The 26,182-nt window shown below is 45.8% G+C and overlaps 1 protein-coding gene across 4 annotated transcripts in view; it reads right to left on the bottom strand.

The window, feature by feature from the left end:
• Positions 1 to 26,182, bottom strand: part of ATF1 (activating transcription factor 1) — a 381,718-nt gene that overhangs the window by 248,137 nt on the left and 107,399 nt on the right. For all 4 annotated transcript variants that reach the window (XM_078688923.1, XM_078688922.1, XM_078688926.1 and 1 more), the window contains exon 2: positions 19,390 to 19,503. In XM_078688923.1, coding sequence (XP_078545049.1) covers positions 19,390 to 19,500 — 111 coding nt within the window. In that variant the 5' untranslated portion in view covers positions 19,501 to 19,503. The remainder of the gene's footprint in view (positions 1 to 19,389; positions 19,504 to 26,182) is intronic.

Here is a 26,182-nt window from a genome sequence, read left to right as displayed (position 1 = left end):
TTAGCTGCGTTTCCCCCCGATTAAAGCACAGGTTTACTGCCTGCCTGCAAGTCCTAATGCCACTCTGTTTGAGTATTGGTCAGAGTAAGGTACGTCTTATGTCCTTTAGGTTGGGGCAGATGCAGATGACGTACACAAGGTCCTCATTTCCTTTTTCGCAAATGCGGCAGGTCTGCTCTCCTGGTCTGCTTTTTCAGGGTGGCAGGTGCGGAAGAATTGGTAAAGTGCCAAAGCTAAGCTTTAGGAATTTTTCTTTTATCCTCATTTTAACTTCCGTTTTTAAATAAAATTGTGGTTTAAGGACTTTGTAGTCACTAAGCACTGTCCAGCAGTGGGTACTTTTAGCCAGTGTTTCCTTATCTTCTGTAATGGATATCATTCGTGTTGCTTTTATCTCTTTAAAACTCTGGTGATCTGTAGAGGTTGCCCAGAGGTTGGTCAGTCCCAATAGTTTTAGAGAGACAAGCAAGTACTCCCTAGCAGGTGATTTTCCACCGCATGACAGCTTGTTCCAAAGGTGCGAATTTAAGGATCCGGCCTCAGGTCCTCGGATCTTGTGCCAGCTTTTTAGGTCTCGCTATTATATCCCGCAGGGATTAATAGCGAGTATATAGTAGGCGAAACAAACTCTTGACAAAGCGCGGATTACGTGCAGTTCATGTGATCCAGTCGTGTGAGACGCGTGTGCACATCAAACCCATCAGCCTCGCACCAGACTTCAATGGAATGCCTCCCAAGCTGCTCCCACGCCCCCCCCACCATCCCACAAAGCAAGCCAAGAACATCAAAGCGACCAGTCGCTTTGAGTCCATTTACCACCATCCACTTCACGCGCTCCGCAGGTCATAAACAGGGACCACCTGCTCGTGAATCGGGATGCTGGCATGGTTGCCCAGCCCCCCTCCCAGCGCTGCCTTTCCTCTGCCGGCTACTTTTCACCCTTTTCTTTTAGTGCTTATTCACATATCCTCTTCTCCCCCACCTCCCCGCTCCCCCCACACCTATAAAGTGCTAGTGCCAGGAACCTCTGTGCTTATAGTGCGCTCTACCAATCTGCATGACTGGCATTATAACAACAAGTTATGAGTGCAAATGTAATAATCTGGACTGCGGGTAATTAGGATGTATTCCTTAATGTTTTTATCTTGTTTACCCAATGTCTGACGGCGACCAACCCTACGCTTCTTGGCCCCTTCTCAAAAAGTGACAGACCAGCCTCAAATGCTGCGTCATACGCTAACGCATCATTGTACGTGGTTTTTCCAGCCAATCAGTGTGGCAGAGTTGTCTTTCTCGCACCTTGCTCTTAAGACTTCCTTATTAGGTGACGCAGTCCCGTGCAGAGGCCCCCAGTCGGAACGGCACTTATCAGTAATACATGTTCCCGCACCAGACGGGCCAGAGCTTCAGAACTGCCTCGCGATAGAGTTTGGGCGGTCTGACTTCGCTCCCGCTGCCACATCTTTTAAAATCTATAAATATATTTGCTGCGACATTGGAAAGGACACATAACCTTTAGGAGGCGGCTGTTAATTTAATCCCGCAGCGGCTCTGTGCCATGCTCACATGCCACATCAACTGTGCAGAAACGTGGGAATTACAAAGCTCTTTGCGGCTGTTGTGATACTTCATCAACTTTTCCATTCCTCACCCTGCATGCCTTAGAAAATTGGTGTCACTCTGTGTTTTTTCCCTAAACCATAATAATCCATACATTCTGGCCAAAATGCATGTAAATGAGACCCAGGTGAAATGTTGTTTACCCTGGCGTAATCTCGTGTAATTGCTGGCATGTTGCGTTATGCTTGTTAGGCAAAATGCCTGAGATTCCTCAATGTTGCATAACTGAAATGTATGGTTAAAAATACCAATGGAGTGTGGGAACAACACAAATTAACAGAACACGAGTTGTTTCACGATTGTGCAGCATTATTCTAGCGCAAAATGCAACCTCATGCCCAAATGGATGCAAAAACTAATTTCACACCTATCGTAGGGACAAATTCCCACTAAAAAATATTGCAAAATGCCGACTGGCATTCTATGTAATTTTGTGTAAATCGTTGGTCATTTTGTATAATTTCCGCAAAGCACATTACGCAACTCTCACCCAGGCCTAATGTGAATCTAGGTAACAGCAATGAGAATATGGGATAATTAAGGTGGTTTTATTTCCATTGCCATTTAGAGAAAAGCTTTTCATTAGCCGAGACTTTTTAATTGTACAAAAATTATTTCTTTAGTATGCTCACTTGTAGGGGCTTTCAGCAAGACCTCTTCATCCATTGGTCTGTTACTGTGTCGGTCACATTTTCTTCCACCCACTACAGCATGAGGCCATCGGTCAGCCCACATCTGACTTTGGCTAACTTCATTATGTGTGACTGCAGTCAGCCCTTTCACAAGGAGCACACACAATGTAGTTCCTTTCAGTGTCGAGGACTACTGTGGCAATGAGTGCCTTTTGAGTCCCAAAAAAATAGTTAGCCAGTGTTTTCTTTTAAATTCACGAGGGCCCAGTAGCTTTCCCAACAGAACCAAACAAGCATTGACAAAGTCAGAAGTCTGGCAGCCAACTCCAGACTTTGCCAATGCTTGTTTTTCTACTGGTAGGGTGCTTTGTCTCTGTTTTCCTTTTAATTGTGTTGTTTTTGTGACTCTTGGCTCCCGTTGGTCAAACTACTTCTGTATCTGCGTGATGTGTTTGCGAATCTGTGAACGCCACAGCATCACTCAAAGCCACAGCATCACTCAACGAGACAGCATCACTCAACGCCACCGCATCACTCAGTACCACTTAATGCCACAGCACCACTCAACGCCACAGCACCACTCAACGCCACAGCACCACTCAACGCCACAGCACCACTCAACGCCACAGCACCACTCAACGCCACAGCACCACTCAACGCCACAGCACCACTCAACGCCACAGCACCACTCAACGCCACAGCACCACTCAACGCCACAGCACCACTCAACGCCACAGCACCACTCAACGCCACAGCACCACTCAACGCCACAGCACCACTCAACGCCACAGCACCACTCAACGCCACAGCACCACTCAACACCACAGCACCACTCAGCGCCACAGAATCACTCAGCGCCACAGAATCACTCAGCGCCACAGAATCACTCAGCGCCACAGAATCACTCAGCGCCACAGAATCACTCAGCGCCACAGAATGCCACAGCACCCCTCAACGCAACATCACCACTTAATGCCACAGCACCACTCAACGCCACTGCATCACTCAACGCCAGAGCATCCCTCAACGCCAGAGCATCCCTCAACGCCACAGCATCCCTCAACGCCACAGCATCCCTCAACACCACAGCATCCCTCAACGCCACAGCATCCCTCAACGCCACAGCATCCCTCAACGCCACAGCATCACTCAGCACCACTGAACGCCACAGCATCACTCTGTGCAACCATTCAACAACTGGTTCAAATATGTTCTCTCAATGTTTCAAGCTTTATTACAAATGTCCCTAAAAGATGTTAATATTTCACTTCTGTTCTTGGATTTTCGTCAAAATAAAATACACTGAACATAATCTTCACAAAATTTATTTACAAAAGTTTAAGCTATTGCCATTATAAATTACAATAACTTTTATTTAAGTATGAATTATTTAAAAAAATTAAAAGCCTTTGTTATTTGTAATATCAATACATCTAAGTCACGTAAATACAACACATATTGCATTACAAATGCTATAGGTATCACAGTTGCGAAAGTCACGTGACTGATCCTCCCCGCACTCCTGCGCCCCCCTGATTTGTGGCTATGCTTCTAAGCGCTACTTTGCAAAACGTGGGGCGCATTGAAGCTCAAAGAAGACACTTTGAAACGAGGCACTAGAAGTGAGAGACGTGGAACTTCTTGCACGTCATGTCTGTCTAAGGGTGATTTTGGTGAGCCCCAGGGAGTGCTCACACGGAAGAAAGGGTAGGAAAGCCAGGGTCCACTTCATATACAGGGGTGCAGGCAAACGAAGGGAGAGCTGGTCAATTGGCAAAGTTTGGTGTTTGGAAAGAAGAGATCTGAACCCGGACCACAGCTTTACCCCTTTGGCAACTTGTGTTTTCCTGGGCAAGTCACTCTATCTCGCTCTGTCCGGATACCTTTATGTTAAACGTTTGGACAGCGTCGGCAAAACACTGCAGAGCGTGTGTGGCCACATTCAGGCCGAATTGATGCCCCTGTGCCACTCCACGTGGATATCGTTGGCAGCGAAGAAATGGGTGAATGAATGATTGGATGGATGAATGAATAAATTCAATCACTGACAAAATACACAAATGAACAGAATGCATGAACGAATGAAAGTGCAGGAGACTGCATGAATAAAGAAATAGATAAATGAACACGGTAATGGTGATGGATAGATGGGAGTGGGTGGATGAATGCACTATTGAAGGACTGAACCCGAGAGAGCAGGTATCTTTAATACAGATGAATATCCGAGTCTCATTGGCACGTGGAAAGTACGCGCCACGAATTTGCCACAGTAGGGACAGTGCACGCTCCCCTCTCTGTGCCGTGCACCCGGGCGGCGTCTCCAGATTTCACCCGAGGAGTTGCCAGAGGGTGAATAAAAACCACACAACGCAGTGGGGAGGCTGCGTGGGTGGGCATGAGAACCGGGTCGTATTGTAGGTTGGATAGGGGCCTGCAGACTGCCTGGAATATGGGTGAGGGCTGGAATAAGGACTGTCTGCATCTTGATGTGGGTGCGGTGGGTGGGACAGGTTGAGTTGGAGCCGAGTATCTGTGTGCGAATTGGACGAAGGCAGGCCGTGGTAGGTAGTGTGTGGTGAGTGGGATATTTTGGGGTGTAGTGGAGTACTTGTGTGGGTGTTGGATAAATGTTAGTGTAAGCCGTGTGGGTGTGTGGTGGGCAGGACAAGCCGAGGTGTATCTGAGTGTCTGTGTGGGAGTTGGATAATGTCTGGCTGGGGCTTAGTGGGTGTGTGATGGGTGGGACAAGCCGGGGTAGAGCTGAGTGTTTATGTGGGAGTCGGATACAGTCTGGCTGTGGCCAGGTGGGCGTGTGGGAGTTGGATGAAGTCTGACTGGAGCTGGGTTGGCATCTGGTGGGTGGAGCAGGCTGGGGGTAGGTGAGCCGAGTACCTGTGTGGGAGCTGGATAAAAGTAGTCTGTAGCGAGATATGCGTGTGGTGGGTGAAATGGGTTGGGGTGGCGCCAGTGTCTGACTGTGGGTAGGTGTGTGTGTGATGGGTGGGAATTACACAAGTTTACTCAGCAGCTGGGACGCCAGAGGAACAGTGCAGCAACATTTCAGTAAGAAATCACAACACGCACAGCTCTCCTTTGATGAAACAGACACCCGGATGGTTTAAAATGCAGTATCCTCAAATTGATAAGCATCTCCCTACCAGAAAGCACTAGGGAGCAGCATCCCACTGATTTCTCGCCGAGTGTCTCTGAAACCTCAGAACGCTGTGGTGGTGGAGGGGGGAAGGGTAAATTGCCGGCACCAAGTGTAAGAGAAAGAACATGAAGGCCAGCAGAGGGACGCAGGCATTGAAGCGAGGCGCTCTTTGATGAAACAGACACCCAGATGGTTTAAAATGCATTATTATAAAATTGGTAAGCATCTCCCTACCAGAAAGCGCTAGAAAGCAGTGTTGCGAGGATTTCTAGCTGAAGGTCTCTGAAACTTCATAACGCTGTGGTGGGGGAGCTGGAAGGGCAAAGTGCCGGCGCCGAGAGTTAGAGAAACAAGTCGTTTTGGGGGTGGGGGGCAGGGGAGTGAGCATATGGGGTGTGAGTGAGGCCAAGCGTGTGCTGGCGAAGCGTCGCGCTTCAAGAGCCTGGTGGTGTGCGAGGCTGTGTGTCGGATGGGGGTGGGGGAGCGGGGGAGCAAGCGAGTGGGAGGGAACGAGCATATGGGGTGTGAGTGAGGCCAAGCGCGCGCTGGCGAAGCGTCACGCTTCAATAGATCACATGCATTGGGAGGAATCCGCTTGTTCAAGAGAGTTTGTTTCCCCTGCTATAGGTTCGAGTTATTAATCCCTGCGGGATATAATAGCTCAACCTAAAAATGTGTCATTTACAATACCAATAGCTCAAACTTTCCTAATGCGAGACCTATTGCTTTGCAAATGCTTGTTATATATGCGCCCCTCCTTTCCAACTATTGTTTTTGTAGCCCAAATTCTAAACGTATTTGGGCAGGTGACACGTAGTTTGGTAGATGGACAATTGCTCTATAGATGTTGGCAATTGCTTTGTCCAAGGCCACAGCATCTCTCCCTTGCATTGATTCGCTCCCATACGTTAGCACTGGTTGTAATTTTGCTCAATTCATCTGTAGTAAGGGATCAAGGGTTAGGTTTGGCAGCACTTTTCTCAGAGGCTTCATTGAAAGGTAGCTCGTTGTACTCTTCCTGCGCAGGTCCTCCAGTTGGGGTTTGTACAAGCCTATGCCGTCCAACGAGACTCCAAGGGATTTATAGTTTGTTACCTGGTCTAAGCAATGCCCGTCCAAATAACAATTGATCTTTTTCCTCTTGTGATAATTTACTGTCATAATTTTTGTTTTCTTTAGATTTATATTTAGGGCATTGCTTTGTGAGAAGCTATTAGTGGTATGCAAGAGATGTTGCAGGCCATTAGGAGTCCGACTTAACAGCACCAGGTCATCTGCATATAACAGGTTGGACAGCAATGTTTTTTCCCAATTTTGGGCCATGCGGTGTGCTCTTGTCCAGTTACCCGGGGAGGAAGTCCAGAAAAAGATTAAAGCCTAAGGGTGCTAGTACGCACCCTTATTTTGGCCCTTTGGAGGTGGTAATTCAACTTGAGATCAATTAAGGCAACAAGTCGGTAATTGTTTGGAACATTCCTATCTCCCTGTTTGAAAATTGGGCTGAGCATCGTTCCTTTCCATGACTCGGGGATTTGTTGTGTACCCTGTATGTCTTTGGAGAGTGGGACCAGTGCTTTGCTCTAGTATTCTGCATCGTGCTTGTACAGCATTAGAGGAATTCCGAAGGGGCCTGGTCACGCCAGCATATTAACCCTGCCAATTTAAGGGGGCGAGATAACTGATTATTAAGACAATCCAGCATCCCTGGAGAATCCCAAATCAGGGTCTGGGGTGCGTAGTATGGAATTCCAAGCCTTTTTCAAAATATATGCCCAATTTGTCAATGCCGCACCCAAGATCTTAAGCCTCACCTTTTTGTAGAACTTTGGATCACCATATTTGAAGAGAAAATGTTCTTGCCCTTGTGGAATGCCATGTAATAATGCCTGAAATAAGAGACCTAAAGAGAAAGCATCCGCCTTATCGGCCAAGAGTCTGAAATTTTTAAAGTGAAAAGAATGACAATATACAAGTAGGTCGGGCAGAGCTAACCCTCCTGTTTTTAATCTTCTCCTTAATGTTTTCCAAGAGATTCTTGATGTCTTGGTGTTCCAGATGAAGGAACCAATTTTTCCCTGTAATTTGGCAATGTCTGATGCCTTAAAAATGAATGGGATAGATTTGAACAAAAACGTGATTTTTGGTAAGATTACCATTTTGATTAGATTCACCCTCCCAAAGATGTTTAACTGGAGGCCTGACCAGCGTTGTAGTAACCCGCAAACGTCCTTATAGACCCTTGTTAGATTAAATTTGGATATCTCAGAAATATTTTGGGCCAGATGGATGCCCAGATATCTCATTCGCAGCTTCACTCCTGGAATCACCACCCCCCCGGTTCCACTGCATAATCTCGGTTTTGTCTTTATTTATTTTGTATCCCGAGATTTCCCCAAAGGCCTCTGCCTGATCGAATAGTCTGGGGATAGCTCCATCCGGGTTGGAGGTGAACATAAGCAAATCGTCTGCGTAAAGGGCACATTTTAAAGCTACATCAGCTATTTTAAAAGGTTTAATCAAAGGGTCTGATCTTAACTGGCATACAAATGGTTCAATATATAAATTGAACAGAAGGGTTCCTGCCTGGTTCCACAGGATATTGTAATCCAGTCCGTGAGGAGCCCACTCACAAGAATTTTTGCTCGAGGGCAAGAGTATAGAGACCTTATTGATGCTATAAAATTCTCAGGGAATCCAAAACCAGATAATGCCAACCATAGATATGACCAATTTACTTGGTCAAAAGCCTTAGCGGTGTCTATGGCTACCAGTGTTAATGGAAGTCTCTTATCTGTAGCGACATCTATGGCGGCTATAACTTGAAAGTTAGTTTGTTTAGCTGCCTACCCGGGATGAAGCCTCTCTGATCCTGATGTACTATAGTTTTTATGACTCTAGCCAATCTCGCTGCCAAAACCCCTGCAAAGATCTTATAGTCAGTGTTTAGCAGCGAGATTGGCCTGTAAGACTCAATTGTTATGGGGTCTTTATTCGGTTTCAGGATCAGAGTGACAGTAGCCTCTGACCATGTTTGTGGGGCAGTCTCGCCTGAAAGGTATATTTTATTAAATAGATTTGTTAAAACAGATACTACCTTGTCTAAGCCTATCAGATATACCTCTACCGGGAGCCCATCTGGGCCGGCTGCCTTTCCCTTGGTCATTTTTTTTATCTGATTTCGGACTTCGCCCTCTCTTATCCTTGAGGAGAAAAATGCTCCATCCGACTCTGCTAACTGAGGCAGCTCGAGCTGTTTTAACCAAGCATCTGCTCTTTGAGAAGAAAAACTATTCTCTTCTGTGTATAGACTCTGTATAAATAGTTTGTCCTCCTCACGGATCTGGTCATCATCATAGGTAGTGACCCCGGTGTTACGTACAGACAGGCCCTTGATCTGATTTCTGACCTGGTCTGTCCTGGCCTTGCAGGCAAGAAGTCGTCCACACTTTTCCCCGTAGGAAAAACTTTGCAGTTTGCTTGCCTCCCATCTGTCTTTAAGTGTTTTTTCTAGTGTGGCCGATATTCTGCCAGAAGGGAGTCTAGCTCGTTTTGTATATAGAGCAGATTAGTCTGCTGGTCCAGCGATGCCCTCTGGAGCTGCTGCTCTGTTTGTTCGATCTTGCGAAGACATTCTTCTTCCGCCCTTCGTCTGATTTTATTACTCCAACTCATTAGTGAGCTCAGGAATCCCCTCATAAAGGCCTTAAAGGCCTCCCATACGACTTGATCAGTCGTGGTACCGCAGTTTAGTCCAAAATACTCCCCTAATAGCAACTCCAAGTCGTTTTTTACCTCCTCTTTTTGAAGTATTGACCTTTCTAGAGTCCACCTCCTTGATTGTTTCCCCTGATTGAGCTTAATTGTTAGTTCTACCATAGAATAATGAGAAAGTAAAGCCGGGATGTACGATATACTATCTACTGCGGAAAAAGCACCTGATCTAATAAAAAAAAGTCGATTTTAGAATGGTGTCTATACCTACGGCTATAAAAGGAGAAATCGCTCACATTGCCATGCTTCACCCTCCAGATATCTAAGAGATCGAAGTCTTTCATTATGTTTTTAAGCTCGGTTTGTGATTTACGAGGGGGGGTAAATTTGGCCCTGGAGGTGCGGTCCAGGGTTGCATCAAGGACCAAGTTGAAATCTCCTCCTATAATAATAGGTGTCGCCAGAGCCAGGAGGTTTGTTTCTAAGCTCAACAAGGCCCCCGGAGAGTCTACATTAGGCCCATTGTAGACTGCACATGCCAACCGTGAGCTATCGACTACTAGAGATGCAGTCAGCCATCTGCCTGAATGGTCAGTCTCAAACCTTTCTACGTTAATCCCGGCATTTGCACAGAATATAATAGCAATTCCTCTAGTGCTTCCACTCTGGTTCGAGCAGAGAAGGTCCTGGACCCACCTAAGCTTGCCAAATGCTGCCCTGCACTCTTGTGGTTCTAGATGAGTTTCCTCAAGCAAACAAATATGGGCCCCAGATTTGTTCAGGAATTCACAGATCCTAGAAAAATTCCTGCGGTCCCTTAACCTATTTACGTTCCAGTTTACAATTTTTATTTTGTTAAATATGCTGGTCATCTGAGAGGATATCTTGGAGAAAACTTAATACTGCTTCCATTCTTTTCCCACTAGAGAGTTGCGCCTTATCGTTATTTGTTTTCATGGTAATATGAGCAATGCTTTTTCCCTTTTGTAATCCCTGCACCCTCCCACCTCCCTTGAGGATCCCCCATATGTCCTCTGGCGATCTTGTCGCCAATTGGGAGCCCTCCGTTCCAACTCAGGATATACCTAATTGCCTTATGACTACTATCACTCTGGTTCTCCCCGAGACCCCCCCGAGGGCCCTGATTTCTTGTCAACAACTAGTGATAGTGAGGTGGTACTGTCAGTGTGTCAGTGTGTCTGTCCTATGGGGATTAAGCCACAGAGCTTGGATTTTAGGAAGAGGGAAGTAGATTATTCTAGCGCTGTGTTTCTTTCATATTTATTAAGAAATAATTGACTTCTTGAGGAGAGGTAAAATTATAGGTTTTGTTCCTCCACACCACCTTCAAAGCAGCAGGAAATTTCATCAACACTTGCGCACCCTGGCTCCTCAAGTCAGACATTCGTGACCCCCAACTCCCACTGCCTCTGTGCTGTAACTCTACCTACATCTGAGCGGATGAGGTATTTTGTTGAATTTATCTGGTGAGACGGGTCCGTGAGTGCCCTACCTAAAATCAGCTCCTTTACCGCGTATGTGTGGAAGTTGACTAAGATCTTCCTTGGAGCTTTTCTATCAGGGTGCTGCCTAAATGGGTCCCTATGTGCCCTTTGGATTTCGCTTTCAAGGTCAATATCCGGTTTGTCTTTTAGCACCCCTTCTCTAAGAAGATTGCATACAAGAGCCTTTACATCGCCATTTTCTGCCCCTTCAGGTATCTTGAGAAATTTCAAATTATTTCTCCTGGCATTTATTTATTTATTTATTTTTATTATGCATCTTGTATCGCGCAAACTAAACCCGGAGGTGTCAAGGCGCCTAACAAAAAGATCAAAATGCAGGGCACGTCTACTCATACGCTTGTACAAAGAGGCGTGTTTTAAGGGCAGCTCTGAAAGTCTGAAGGGAGGGGAGGGACCTTAGCTCTAATGGAAGATCATTCCACCATTTAGGAGCCAAATGGGAAAAAGCCCTACCGCCCCATCTGGTTTTCCGAATGCGTGGGACGCGGAGAAGAAGATGATTAGAGGAGCGGAGGTTCCTGCCAGGGTTGTAGTAAGACAGGATGGATCCAATGCCTGTAGGGCTACTTTTCGCCAGAGCCTTATAGACCATACACATGGACTTAAAGACTATCCGCTCCTTGATCGGAAGCCAGTGAAGCTGCTTCCTGGCCAGCGTGGCCGAAGAGCGTCGAGGAAAATCAAGGACAAATCTGGCTGCCGCATTCTGGACTACCTGCAAGTGCTGCAGCTGACTCTTATTCAGTCCAGCATACAGCGCATTGCAGTAGTCCAGGCGAGAACCCAGAAGGGCAACAGCCAGTTGCCTTCTTGCCTGCAAGGAAAGGTGGTTCCTAATTTTCCTTAGGATGTAGATTATACCCCAACAGGTAGATATCGTCCTATTGTCCTGTTGGCACATACCAAGGGTGGGGTCAATCATAACCCCGAGATTTTTAGCCGAGGAGGTAGGTTTAGGGCAGGCACCCAATGAGTCAGGCCACCACTCCATAGACCAAATGTCTTCCTTTCCGCCGAACACCATCACCTCGGTCTTCTCCCCATTCAATTTCAGTGAGTTGTAGATCATCCACTGAATCTCCAGTCGCTCCATATCCATTTGCAGCGCTCTATTCTGAGCTTTTAAGTCAGCTATGTCTCTTGTGTGGGCTTGAGATACTTCGGACAGAGTAGCGACCTCCCCTTCCAGCACCTCTGTTCGATTACAGATATCGTCTAGTTTTGTTTCAAGGCTGGTACATTTCTCGTTTATCTCCTTCTGGTTCCCCTCGAAATTTCAAATTTAGAGAGCAGATCTTCTCGAAGGGATTGAAGGAGTAACCCAAGCTGGATATGACCACTACCCATTGTAGTATTGTCATCTAGTGGTCTGGCCATAGACGGAGGGCTTAGAGGCGCATGGGACGCCGAAACTTCCGCTACCTCGGGGGGAGAACTCAATTGACCAGCCCCTAGATCTGTCTCTGGCTCGGATATTAGAGGAGAATATCTATTTTCTACCGAAATATGAGCCTGGGCGGTGGCAGTGGCGGGGGGGCTACCTGCTTAACTACCTTTAGGGGGCTATTGTTGTCTGTACTGGTATTAGAAGGTGCGCCCCGTCCTTTGGAAGCAGTCACCTGCTCCATTATTTTAAAAAAGGACTTTAGTGAGGGGGTAGGCTTTAATATAGGGGGGCAGTTTTTACGTTTCTTAGCCTCCCCTGTCTTGTATTTTTTTCTCCTCTCCTTCTTTTTCTGTCGTGGAGTAAGAGGGACCAACCCTCCTGTGCAGCCGGTATGGGGCAAAAAAAGCTCTATCTAACTGGGAGCGTAGCTGGTATCTACTCTTTACTACTGGTAGGACGGGCTGCACTAACCCCTCAGATGTAGCCTTCAGAGTCCCCCCCCTTCTCTGTGCCTGCCACCCTCCCCAGCCTCCTTTCCACCTTGTAGCTCCTTCTGTTTCTGTTTAGCAAGAGACTCTTCAGGTACTGTGCTCCCCTCAAACACAATGTCCATCCCCTCGCCACCTGGCCGCAGGGGAACCTCAAACCTCCGCACCACTGGCAACAAGTGTGTTAAGCAGTTATTCCGAGTTCTTACAGCACCAGCGGCACAGAGAGGAGTACTGCCCTTCCCTTCAATCCCTGAAGCTGTCACTGACCATATAATTGCGGCACCAGCATGTTTGGAAACACAGAAATTGATTCTCGCAGCCGCAGCCCTTATGTGACATCAGAGTCTCGCCCGGCGTGCACAGCCTGCTTCCCCGGCGTTTCTCGCTCTCACGTCGTCCCCCGCCTCCAGCTCCGTCACGGCAGCCTCCGCGCCCATCCGCCTCTCCCCAGGCTCCTACAGGGTCCTACTGCTCGCCGCCTCAGGGCATAGGCAGCCCGCCGTACGGGGTAAGAAGAAAATAAGAGAAACAAATCAAAAACCTGTTTATGCTAAAAATGCGGCATTATATCGGTGTGGTCACCATTTCTCATGCTAGCATCCAGCCTCGAATAGACACAAACTGACGAGGCTCTCCCATCGGAAACGGAGCTCCCGCAGCCGGCGTTAACCAGCCGCCATGTTCCTCCAGACACTCAGGTGCACTCAGTTGTTATTGTTCGCTGTATGTGTATCCAGCTGCGATCTATTGACACTGGTGTTGGGCCTTTAGGCTCAAGGCCTATGTTCAAGTTAGTTGCCTTTGAGTGGGTGGGGTAGGCTCCTAGGGAACTACTGCGAGCACCCTTTAAGATTGATGTATCAGTTTGTGATGATCCGTTGTTGTGGACATTTAGAAAAGGCACTGGATAGGCGGTTTTGTTTCAGGTTTTAGTCTTATCCCCCACTGAAAGAATGCATTTTCTTCCTTAATGATTATGTTAGCGGTCTCATTAGTATTCCATGTTGTCTTGGTTGCAACTGGGCCCTGCTGATTGTTAGTTGGTTGGTTGGTTGGATTCGATTGAGAGCAGGTCTGCTGAGCTTAGTTTTTCTAGGCTCCCAATGGAGTGTAGTAGCGGCAATATCTTCCCCTTGTTTGATATGTGCACTCTTGTTTTGTATTCGGGAAAGTATATGATGGTATTCATGTCCTTTGAGTCTTTGGCCGCGGTTTCCTGATGTGGCGTTGCTTCAGAGTGTGGAGGCCTAAGTGGAGTGGAATTGGTCTTTCTGGCTCCTTGATTGCATTGCTGGCTCGTACGGGCTCAGCTGGTGCCTGAACCTTTTTCGTCATGATTCTACCTTGTGCTTTCTCCCTTGGTGACCTTTGTGCTAATTCCCTAGGGTTGTTCGATGGCTCATCTCTCAGTTGAGCTCTTGGGCTTTGTTCCATACTGGTAGCCGTGCTGAATTCTTGTGTTGTTGAGGCTGACTGTTTGCTTGTCTGGTCGATCCCCCGTTTGCGGTCGCCTTTTATGGCAGATTGGGTAATGACTTCGTGTTTGCTGGGTACTTGGATCCGGAGTGGCGTTGGGTCTCGTATCCTGTCATCCAGAGTAAGGGTTAAGGCACGCCTGGTGGCCACAGTTTCCACAGGGGTTGTCAAGGGCTGATCCTCCCCACAGTGGCCCAGAACGGCTACCTTCCTGTACCTGCCCTTCCTTTTTGTTTGTGGCGCTCTTTTGTGATCAAGCGATTTTCTTTGCCGGCACTTTCTGTAATTGGAGTTGATAGTGTGAGCCCTTCTGGTAATTGATGTAAGCTAGTGGGCATGTTCCCCATGTTTTGGTGTCCAGGCATCGTTGTGTCCGTTCTGAGTGTTCCGTCTGTCTGGCCTTTAATTGCCTCGATAGTTTCAATGGTGTTATGCGATATGGTATTTGCTTTTAGTTCTGATAAGAGGTTTCCGAACATTGATGGCAACGAGGATAGTTTGTCAATAATTGGGAAGCAGATAAAGTCAGTGTGTATGATTTGAGTTGATTGTGCCGGCTTCTGGCCCCCGCTTAATGAGCCCATTGAGGTCAGCTAGTTTCCTACCTATCCTGGAGGTGAAGTCTGCTAGAGTTTGAAGAACCGTAAGCTGCATGTCCAGTGTGTGTGACTGATATTGAAGTGCTGTTGCTGAATGTTGCATTGTGCTTAATAAGGTTGCCCAGATTGGTTCTGTGTAAACTGATCCTATGGAATTGTTACTCTCTACTCTGGGCATGCTAGTTGATTCCACGCTAGTCTGATTTAAGGTGGGCTTGAAGTTAGAAGGGGCAACAAGTTCCTCCCATTCCTGTGATGCAAGGAAGGTCATGTCACTATCCGTTAGATACGAGTCTTCGTGTGGTAAGGGTAGGGAGCACTCAACTGGGGTATTGTTTAGTGGTGGACTAAGGACTGACAAATTATCGGTTTGTATGAGCATTGTCTTTAGGGGGGGAGGGGGAGTTATTTTTTGGGCTGTGGTGATGCGATGCAAGCATTTTGTCCAGTCCAAGGGTTCTGATTGGGGAGGAATGCTTTGAAGTCCCTATAGTCTTTAATTGTCCCTTGTTTTGGCGTGTTTATATGTTCTGTGCCCAGCTGGCTCTTGTTTTCACAGGTAGATGTTTTGTAATCCTGGGAGCTTCTTGTTGGACTACTTATTGGACAGCTGCATATCTCCACAACAGGTCCACCTAGAGCTCTGTCCCCTGGTGGGTTGTTGGCCTGGCTATTATTCTGGTGACTGTGTCTGTCTTGTCCGTATCCATGTCCATATCCTTATCCTTGTACTTGTACTTGTCCTTGTCCTTATCCTTATCCTTGGCTTTGTCCATTGTAGCTAGTGGTGGTCCAGTCGAGTTGGATAAGTTCTTTGAGGGGTATTCTAATCTCCCTGGTTGTAGAGGGGCTTGTAAGTCCTCGATATCCTCATTTTTAGAGTAGACAGCTGTGCCAGGATCTTTCAGAAATGTAACTTTTGTAAAGATTTTTGGGTGGAATGTACAATAGTTATGAGCACTTTTGATTCATCCCTTTTTAATTCCATCTTCAAATGGCTTTTAGATTTGAGTTTTTTTGTGGACGCTGGACTGCAGGCGCCACTAGCATCTATATCATTGGTGGTGGAACAAATGCCGATTTCTTTGCAGTTTTTATGTGAAGGATCCCTTTTTATGTCGTTTTTAGAGATATCCTCTTCCTTGGTTTATTTTTTACTTTGGCTTTGTTAGAGATCTCCTTACTTTGCACGACCTCATGTCTACCAGGTTTGCTTGTTTCTTTTTAGGTCTCGCCCTGGAATTAGCATCCAAAGGATGCTTCCAGGGACGGAGACGTATAGTCAGCTGTCTCGAGGGAAGGACGGACGAGAAGGTGCACGAGCGCAGATTGCACCTCGTGGGCGCGCAAGGCGCCGTGCCCCTCTCCTGCCTCGGAAGCAAGCACCAACACGCATGCGCATACCCAGAGACACACACACACACACACGAGCACCCATGCAGGCACCCATACATACAGAGAACTCACCCTTGCCGTCGCATACACACACATGCGCGCACACACACTGCATACACACACGCTCCCCTCTTACCTCACCAGAGACACACACACGAGCGCACATACACACACGCACGCATACAGAGAACACGCCGTCGCATACACACACACACACACTGCATACACACACACTGTCCCCCCCCCTTACCTCACCTCACCAGGCTCTCTTCTTGTCCTGTTTTCATGTGGGCTCCTTCTGCCCGGCTCCCGATGGATGGGCGGGCGGGCGGGTGCCGGAGAAGCGACCAAGAACACTCTGCGCCTGCGCGGAAGTGCACGCGCCCGCCTGACGTCACTTGTTTTGCTTGTAAGGATCCTGCGCCCCGCCCGGCACTATTTCCCATAAGTAGTTACAATTACCTGAAACCTCGCTGAATTTCTAAATATCAACCACGCCGAACGGAAATATTAAGACTGTCGTGCACCTACATAGAAGTCTCAAATCGTCGTGAATTTCAGAAAGTACCTGCCCTCCCGACCCGCACCGTACGTGTCACACTAAAAAGCACATCTGGTCCTTAAAATAAACGTCCACGTACCTATAAAACACTGCCGTAAATGGAATAGATGCAAGTAATGTCTGAATAAAAGACGAAACGTACTCACTTGTGCATGAAACATCTAAAAATAAAGCTGCTCCTTACATCACATGAGTCTGCCCTGTTTTTTGAGCGAACTCCATAGTGCACAAATTGCTCCCGTGTGCTGTTTACAACGAGAAGTGCATGCTGGGATGTCTACATTCTGACTGTAATTCAGGCAGTAAGTTAACCCTTCGGTGTCACATTCGCCTTAGAATTTCAGTGAAGCGCGCTGCTAGGCGCGGTGCTGTCATGAAGCACAGGCGGCCCGTTGTTGTGCGGGCTCCAGAGCGAGTTACCTGCGCAGGTCTGGAAGCACAGGGCTGGGCTCGAAGCTCCACATGGCAGAGCAGAGGGAGGAGACCTGCAGGACATGCCTTTACCACACCTGCCGCCAACATGACAGGGTTCATAGCTCCGGGAGTTCCAGTGGTTGCGCTTCAGCCAAGAGACGGGGCTTAAGGGCTGTGCCTGGTGCCGACAGGAGGACGGCGGAGGGCGCGACGAGCTTAGCAAGGGCACCCGCAACTGCAAGCGGCCGCTGCTGTTGAGGCACCACCTTTCGGCCGAGCACCGACTCAAGGATCCCGACTCGCAGGTAGGTGCGGGGTATTGTTTCCTCCATTGTGATGCAGGGTTCAGTCCCCCAGTCCTCCTTTTAGGAGGCTGTCCTGCTATGTAAATATCCAGCTGTCATCTGTCTTACCTCCAGGCGCCCGCCACATACACAGCTGCCTCCTGTCACACTGGCTCTGTAAGTTACCAACGGTGTTTTGCGGCCCTTCCACGCAACCCGAGGAGTTTCCCTAACTTTGTTACACGTCTTACTTTCACTCAAGGATGTGTGCATAGCATTACCACATATGTCTCACATCCTTTAAGTTGCGTAGCCCAAGAGGTCAGCTACGATCCTGTTCCCCCCTCCATCCTTACGTCAACGCCCAATAGACCTACTTGACAGCCATCAATAAAGCTTTCGTTTGTCTTGTCTAGCCAATATGTATGTGGTATTTAAGTACTACCCGTTGAGACATAGTTGCTTGTTACTTAATTTGTCTCCAAAGCATGAACGCCTACAAGGCCTATGTGACCATAAGCAAGGGTCCAGCAGGTACGGCACCACCAGCATGGAACATTAAAATGTGCTGTGTTCCAGCTGTGAGTGGTCAATATGTTCCTTTTTATGAATGACTAAATTAAGGAACTAAAGCGCAACGTACACCTGGGGGCATCTTGGTGCTAAAGTGAACAAGATCAGTGAGGCCCAGAAAGTTCCATATTGCATTGCAAATGCTATAGGTGTCACATTTGTGAAAGTTAAAACTATTGGCATTGTAAATGACAAAGCTATTACTTTAGCTATTACTATAGCTATGTTCACAACCAACACATAAATAAAAAAAATGTAATTCGCAATACCAATGGCTCAAACTTTCCTAATGCGAGACCTATTGCATTGCAAATGCTTGTTTCTTTGGCAGTTCCTTTAGCTATCCCTTTGATTCCTTTAATCGTTTGCTAGTTATTATTCTTGGTGTGATTGTTGTGCTTGTTCACTCCTCAGTGATAGTACTGGTGTGCGGTAAGCTCCGATTTGGCTTTACCACCTGCTGTGAAACATGCTCGGAAACCACTCACCCACTAGCAGGCGCAATCTGCACCGACCAAGGCGTGTCTGCTCCTTGGTCGGGTCGCAAGGCCTTTAGCTGCCCTCCCCCACTCCCACTCTGCTTCGTCATCCGCACCACTCGCTGTCTCTCTGCCCTGCTGCTATTCCAGGAAGTGCAGAAAGAGGGGCTGGGTGAGACACGCCATGCAGGCGGAGCAGGCAGGCAGGCAGGTCGAGGAGCAGTGACCAGTCCAAGCACCAGCAACGAGGCAGTGCAGTGCAGGAAGTAAATGATCAGAGCAGCAGAGCAAAAGAAAGCGCTGGCCAATGATCCTGCTCCCGCCTACCTCTGCGGCCCCCCTGCCTGGCCCGGCTGACCTTTTTCTCCACCTAAGGTGCAGGAACCAAGGCAGGGGGTTGCGCCAGAGCAGTGCAGAGCACCAGCGTCAGGGCACTAGAACTGGTGGTATGGAGTAGAGCGTTAAAGGCACCGACGTAGCAGTGCGGGAGAGAGGTATGCGGTAAGTGCTGCAGAGTTTGTATGCTGCTTGCTGTGCCCCCTCCTCACTCGTTCTCCCCCCTCTGCTCACTGCACCACCTCTGAACCGCTTCTGCCGCTTCCCTAAGTTCACCAACAAAGCTCCGCGGTGGCGGACACGGTCTCGGTCTCGGTCTCTGCGCATCCAGCTACAGCTGCGACGGCTGTGGAGCCCGGTGCTCAAGCATTGGCTCTGCGTTTGCTCGCCGCCTCGCAGCTCACGGTCTTCGCAGCCTGGAACACGGAAGACTAAGTCTCATCTTCGCAACCCGGAACTCACCAAAAAGTGATACAGCAATTCAGAAGGAGGATCCACTTTAATATATGTTCTTCTCTCCTTTCATTTACATTGAGAATAAGGGGATCACTGTAGCGAAGACACGTATAGATTTTTAGCAGTACAACAGACCAAGAAGAGAAGCTCTGGTCCATTTATATGGTAAGCGGCATTTAACTTATTTTGATGCTTGATGGCTATTTTCCATTTAACATGTGTTACACTTCTATAAGATTTTCTGAGTGTCTGCTTTCTTTTACACCAGTTTAACATTTTCAAGGAAGGGTTTACCTGTTGGGCAATTTGAGAGAGATGAGCTGCTTGTAGCGTTGTAGTGGGTATGGTAAGAGAATGTGTTGCTGCAGAGCTGTTACTGGTGGCCTTGTGAACTTCCTCCATCATCAACTGAAAAACAGTAGAAGAAAATTTAGAAAGCACAAACGTTTTTTATCTTCTGGTCAAGAGTACATTGTTGAATATTTGAATTATCTTATACGGTGTCCGGTTGCTTACTTAAAATGGAAAGAAGCAATATTTATTGATCAAAATCTAATATTTGTAAGGGACTCTGGCAAGGAATAGTGACAGGGCTCACCAAGTAAACAGAATACTGGATACAGAGCTGCCTAAGATCACGCAGGTAGTCAGCGAAGAAAAGGGATCCAATAGAAAAGCTTTGCACAAGTTAACAAGAAGTCATCCTCAGAAAGAACAGGCACGCTATGGGCTATAGAGAATTCAGAACAACTAAGATACATGACATGAAAGCGATACATATAAGAACATTAACAATCAAGGGTAAATGGGGTAAAGTACTCAGGAGCTCCACGTGATAACACTGAAGCTCAGGATGGTCTTCACCCACAACTGCTGTTACAGATACTGACTGGAGATACCCACATATAGGATATACATGCAAAGGCAGGTTCTGTGGAGCGGAGACCTATGGTGAGGTTATAAAAGTAACAAAGACAATGCTCACAGTGGATGAGAAACACATCCTAGGTTCTCAGCTGTGCCCACAAATCCTGGCAATCACACAGGAAAATGCAAGGCTGAGACCTAACATAGCCAGCCACAAAAGGCACGGAGCTGGAGAGGATGAGTGTTTAACAGGAAAAAAGGGAAACAAAGGGAATAGAACACTAGACCGAAAGAAACAACCACAAAGGGAATCTTGAAGCTAACGCAGGAGCGATAAGGAGGTAGCAAACTAGAAACTGGAACTAGGGGAAAGGGGAAGAAAGGCAGAAGTGGGAAAAAGATAACTACAGAAAGATACATTTTTGAGAATAAAGGCTGCACTAAAATTGTGCATGGCCAGGAATCAAGATTCATGGTAGCACTGCAGCCATTGCTAGTAAAGGGAACAAGATAAAGCTAATGCTCAGGACTCTTCTGGAGACAAGGGTAGCAAAATCTCAGGAACTTAGCCAACAAGGGGTCCATCAAATAGCAACACTAGTCCAATGACCAAAGAGGCTAGAAAGAGGTCACTATATGATCACATGCCTCAGGAGTGAGAAAGCTAGCACCAGCAAGCCACAGATGTGCTGAGTTTCTCCACTATTCTTTGGCATACAGGGATGGAGACAAAGCAGTGAACAGGGGATTGTAGGTATCTGAGCCTTTAGTAAGAAAAGCAGACGGGCATTCACAAAACCCGAAATGGATCTAGAATGAATTAGAATTTCAGGATAATGTCCAAGAGGCTGGAATCAAGTATATGGATGTAAAGGAAGGCCTGCAAGCGTATCAAAGTACTGGAAAGTCCCATAGCTAGCCCCCCTAATGATGGGCACAAGCACAGGAGGTAACACAGGGAGTGAATCATGACAATATTGTCCATCCGCTGGCAATGTTTAATTATTTGAATTTCTGCAAATGAGAGTTCCACACAACATGGTACACCTTATTTTAAAAAAAAATTCTAACTGAGGTTTCAGTGCATTTTATAACCTTTTAGTGTTAGCATGAGGGTGAAATTCAGTTTGAGAGAGAAGACAGAGTAACAATGTAGGATATTACACTATGCTTACATAATGCAGCAATCATCTGTTTACATGGCACTTGGATTTATATCTTCTTTTTTGGCCATTATGCAATTACTCACCGTGCACAGCTTCAACTCAAACGGTCCATCAAGGTCCCACTATAGTGTTGGCCCTGCAGCGCTCCTTCCCATAAGTATCTTACGGTGTTATGAGATTTCACCTCTCAATTGTCAACGTATGTAATGTATTAGATGCATGGTAAAGTTGTCAGCTCCGCTTTCTATGGAGTGGAAATATGGGGGTTTGAAAACTTAAGGGGGATGACAGCTTCTGAAAACCGTTCCCTCGGGAATTTAATCAAACTACCCCAGAGCACCCCTATGAGCCCCCTATTTACGATCTGGGTATGTGCCCAATAGCTCTCATTGCGTCCTTGCGCCCAGTTTTATACTGGAGACGGATCTTGTCTACGCCCGAATCGGAAATATATACCAGGGGACTGCTGGACGTAATAAGAAGCGATACTTCCCACAAAATCAAGTGGTTAGGAAACATTCGGGGTGTATTAAGAGATTTAGGCCTTGGCGAATTGTGGGAAGACCCAGGGAATGCTAGGTTTCCCCCCAAGAAGGTTCTCAAAGACCTGTACTGGAAGTCTGTGGCTTCGAAAATTTCTAGGAACATTGCTCCCCTTTCTCTGACTGGCATGTACTTGGACTTCAAAGATGGGTCAAGTTTTGAAGCCTTCTGGGATGTCATCACGAAACCCCTAGACCAGAAGCTCTACTTCCAACTGAGAATTGGCAGTTTACCAGTAAGGGCTTTTACCAATAGGTGGACTAGTGGGGGCAAGGCTGCCTGTCCAGTCTGTTCGGCCACCATGGAAACTATCAGCCACCTATTGTTTGAATGCCCTGTGTATGCAGCACCCCGACGGATCTGGTTACGTCCAGTGTGTAGAATATTGGGCACTAGGAGTGGGTTGGTTGCTGTAAGATTACTTCGTACATGTACCAACCCGCATGTATACACAGCTGTGGCCAAATTTTTAGGTTGGGCGTGGTCAATTAGAAGCAGACTGTTGGCAGCTTAATGTTAACTATGGGGTGATAAAAGCTTTTGACTATGTAACATGTTTAACCATACCCTTTATGATTGTAGTAGCAATGACTTTTATAAATTTGTAAATTTTAATAATATTTATTACATTTCTACGGATGTATTTTATATGTATTATATGCTTTTATGACAGTCGTCGAATAAAGCTTGCTTGATCTGATCTGGTATTAGATGCAGTGAACGGTGTGCACTATATTACCTAGATATTTTGATGTTAATATTTAACATTTATAAGCATCCTGAGAAAATGTTCAATAAAGAACTGATAGAAGCTCCCAATAATATTGCTGCTGTACATATGAACTTACAAAAAGATGGACAGCTGCTTAACAGTGGTCTAAATAATACAGTTTCCAACCAAGCAAAATGTTACTGGAGTTTTGTTTCCAGATCAATGTACATGTAGGTTTATTTCCTTCTCAATGTAAGGCAGACCAGTGTGGTTTAATTTTGTTTGAAATGCTGTGCGAAATGGGCTATTTTATACTGAACGGGTGGAGGACATTTATCATCAAGCTTCACAAGAAAGAGTCATAGCTGTTGTACGTAATGGCTTTTGTAATAACAGCCTAGGACTCAATTAAATTCATAAATGATTTGCAAATAATTGATAACAAACAGTAATCACTTTTTATTGCAAATTTGGTTAGATTATGTCACTTACTAAAACTCATTAAAGAACTTGAAGGGTAGCATGCATTAAGTGCAAGTTTCATTTAACCTTAAACACCTGCATCCCAGGAATGTCCTAATACTTCAAGAAATGACCCACAAAACAATGCTTTTTACAATGGAGACACATGTGAAGGCTGTGGAAAGTATGATTAAAGAAAATGAGGTATATATGTGTCCAGTTTTCCATAGAGAAGCCAGACGAATGAAAAAGGGAATTTTTGAAAACCAGCTGTGATAAGGGATAAAACTAAATGATAACTGACTTCTCAAATGTATATTGTCAAACGCAGCCTGTTTAAGGACTACATGCTTAACTAATCACAACTCATTCCGACACTCGGATAGAAGCTGCATACACATCAGATTTTATGCAAGGGTAGATGTGAAATTTGTCATGGTCTGATATGCATAATGCAGTAGCGGAAAGATATACTAGGAATTTGTAGTGCATTGTTGCCTTGCATGTAAGCACACAGAAAACCCCTGTGCTATCTTAAATACTAAGGGATCAGGTTTTTTTTTTTTTTTTTACAGGACATGTAGACTTATGATGCAACCTGTACCATAGACAAGTACATATGTTATTAAATTCCACATCCTGGTCGATTTCTCTCCACTATCTTGGTCATAATCTATTGCCTAGGGTAGGTTGTTATCAGTTTTATCTTCCAGTTATAGTTGGCCTTGCTTCACTGAGCTCCTCTGATTCTATCAATAGGGATGCAGTTTTTAAAGTCTGCTGTTGGGTGTGAAAGTCAGATTTCTCGAACCCTTTTACATGTATCACTAAGATATCGTACTCTATGGCCCAGTGGTAAGACAGAGCAGAGTTATTAACACAAATTTTCACTTTAGGAGTTCTGTTAGTAAATCTATGAGCATGGGGTTAAAAACTTTAGATGTCTTATTTGATCTTCTATCTTGATTATTTTAAATACCTGTGGGTAAATCTTTCACTATTGTTCTGGAATTTCAAGTTTAAGTTACATTTGATATATGACAAACATATTACTGAAACAGTTTATTTCTTATGTTTAGTAACACAAAAAGATGATAGACGGAATGTTGAAAATTGTGAAACATTCACCCCCAGTCAAGGATCTGGATTAAATCCATTGTTATTTTGATGGCCATGCCATCCCAGTTTAGTCCCAGCCATATGCAAATTAGTCTTGACCCTGTTCTCCATGGGTACAATCCAGCCCTAACTACCATGCCAGACACTCACTGTGGCGAAAAACAAGCATCCTGAGACCAGTTTCAGGGTATCAACCCTCATCAGCCAGACTAGCTTGAATCCAGTGGCAAAGCGAGCACAGGACCCACATCTGGGCATACCGTTCCCAGTTAGTGGGACTATAGCAAAACAAAAAGATGATGGGTGGAATGCTGAAGGGGCATGGCCAAGCAGCCAAGATGGTAGACGCAATTCCCTGAAGCGCTGCATCCCTCACCCGTTATCCGTCTAACATCCATTCAAGACGGCCCTTAACACTACCATCCTGTGTCCCGAAGATGTCAATTGGGATAAAATAAAGGCTTGTAAACAAAATCGTACAGAAGAAGTCTCAGACTATTTCACTAGGATGGAAGAAATATTCAGGGCTCATAGTGGTCAGGAATTAGCAACTGTCATGGGGAAAACAATGTTTGCTGACAAATTTGTGAATAATTTGATGAAATAATTAGGAGAGCTGATTAAAGTATCAGACAGCACCTGGCCAACTAAAGAACCTGCAGATCTTTTGGTAATGGCTACATTTAATGAGAATTACCAGAAAATAAATAAAGAAAAGAATGATAAGAAACTGAAAGAAAAAAACAAAGGTTTTGCTACAGCAAGCATTCCCAGACAGGGGAAGACAAAGGGGTATGGGAAATGTGAGGGGACATGGAAGAGGGGCTAGTAGAGCCTCATCAGCTTCTGCGCAGCAACATAGACCAGGATTGGGCCAAAATCAGTCTGCCTATTGCTTTCAAGAGGGTCATTGGAAGGATGAATGCCCTAGCCTACAGCCAAGCGGTACAGGGAGAGGTGGCACAATTAGGCAAGATTTCACCCAGCGTCAGAATGACATTAGTAGTCAGAATTATTTTGATAGTCAACAAGTTGACATACGTTTTTATACTGAAGATTTTACTGACATTGAATATAATAACTTTGAGTATTCACAATAGGACAACAATGGAAAGGGTGGAACTAGGGTCATGATTCCAGTTAATCAAGCAGGTCCATATGTCACTATGGATATAGAAGGGGAAGTACGCAACTTCCTTGCTGATACAGGTGCCACTCGCACCTCTGTGGCTCATGACCAATTTCCAAGGCTCCCATCTACGGTAGAATGAATACATCAGTGGGATTCGCAGGTATCCCCAGCCAGAGCCCCAGCTCCAAACGCCTAGATGTTACTGTAGGTCCCTTCACCACCTCTGTCTCATTTGTGCTCACTAAAAATTGTACTGAGAACTTTCTAGGTCTGGACCTATTGAAAAGACTGAATGCTAACATTTATTGTTCTCCTGATGGTGTCTTTATATCAATACTTTCTGATAATTTGAGCAAATTTTTTACAATGATAGATGTTACTCACCTACCACCAGAATAACAGGCAACTGATAAAACGGTCTAGGCATCAGGAGATAATGATGTTGGTAAAAAGGACATAGATCCCATAGTAATCACTGTTAAAAAAGGTGTTCCCTTGCCCCGCATTCCTGAATACAAAATGTCCCGGGTGGGAGAGGAAGGTCTCAAAGAGGTTATCTCTGATTTAATACATAAGGGGATAATAAAAGAAAAAGAAGGCAGACCATGTAATAGTCCTATACTTCCTGTTCTTAAAAAAAACACAGAGGGAATCCCTCATAAATATAGATTAGAGATTGATCTTCGAGCTATAAATAAATTTGTAGTACCACAATATCTTGTTGTTCCTGACATGAATTCTATTTTTACCATGATTCCGTCTTCAGCCACATATTTTACTATGCCTGATTTAAAAAATGCATTTTTTCTGTGCCTATTGCTAAAGGAAGTCAATACCTTTTTTCATATTTATTCCAAGGACGTTCCCTAAAATGTACACGTGCTCCTCAAGGATTATATAGAAAGCCCCAGTATATATAGTCAAACTTTGAAAAAACAATGAGATCTTTTTACCCCCTCAAAAGGCTCTGTATTACTTCAATACAGTGATGATCTATTAATTGTCTCAGATGCATAGGAAGGTTGTAAGAAGACAACCGTTAATTTGTTACATCATTTAGCACTCTTAGGACAAAGTGTGCTTATC

Source organism: Lissotriton helveticus, chromosome 1_1, assembly GCF_964261635.1.
Source record: "Lissotriton helveticus chromosome 1_1, aLisHel1.1, whole genome shotgun sequence".
Taxonomy (NCBI): domain Eukaryota; kingdom Metazoa; phylum Chordata; class Amphibia; order Caudata; family Salamandridae; genus Lissotriton; species Lissotriton helveticus.
Note: the sequence above shows the minus strand (reverse complement) of the source record. Positions and strands in the feature narration are given on the sequence as shown.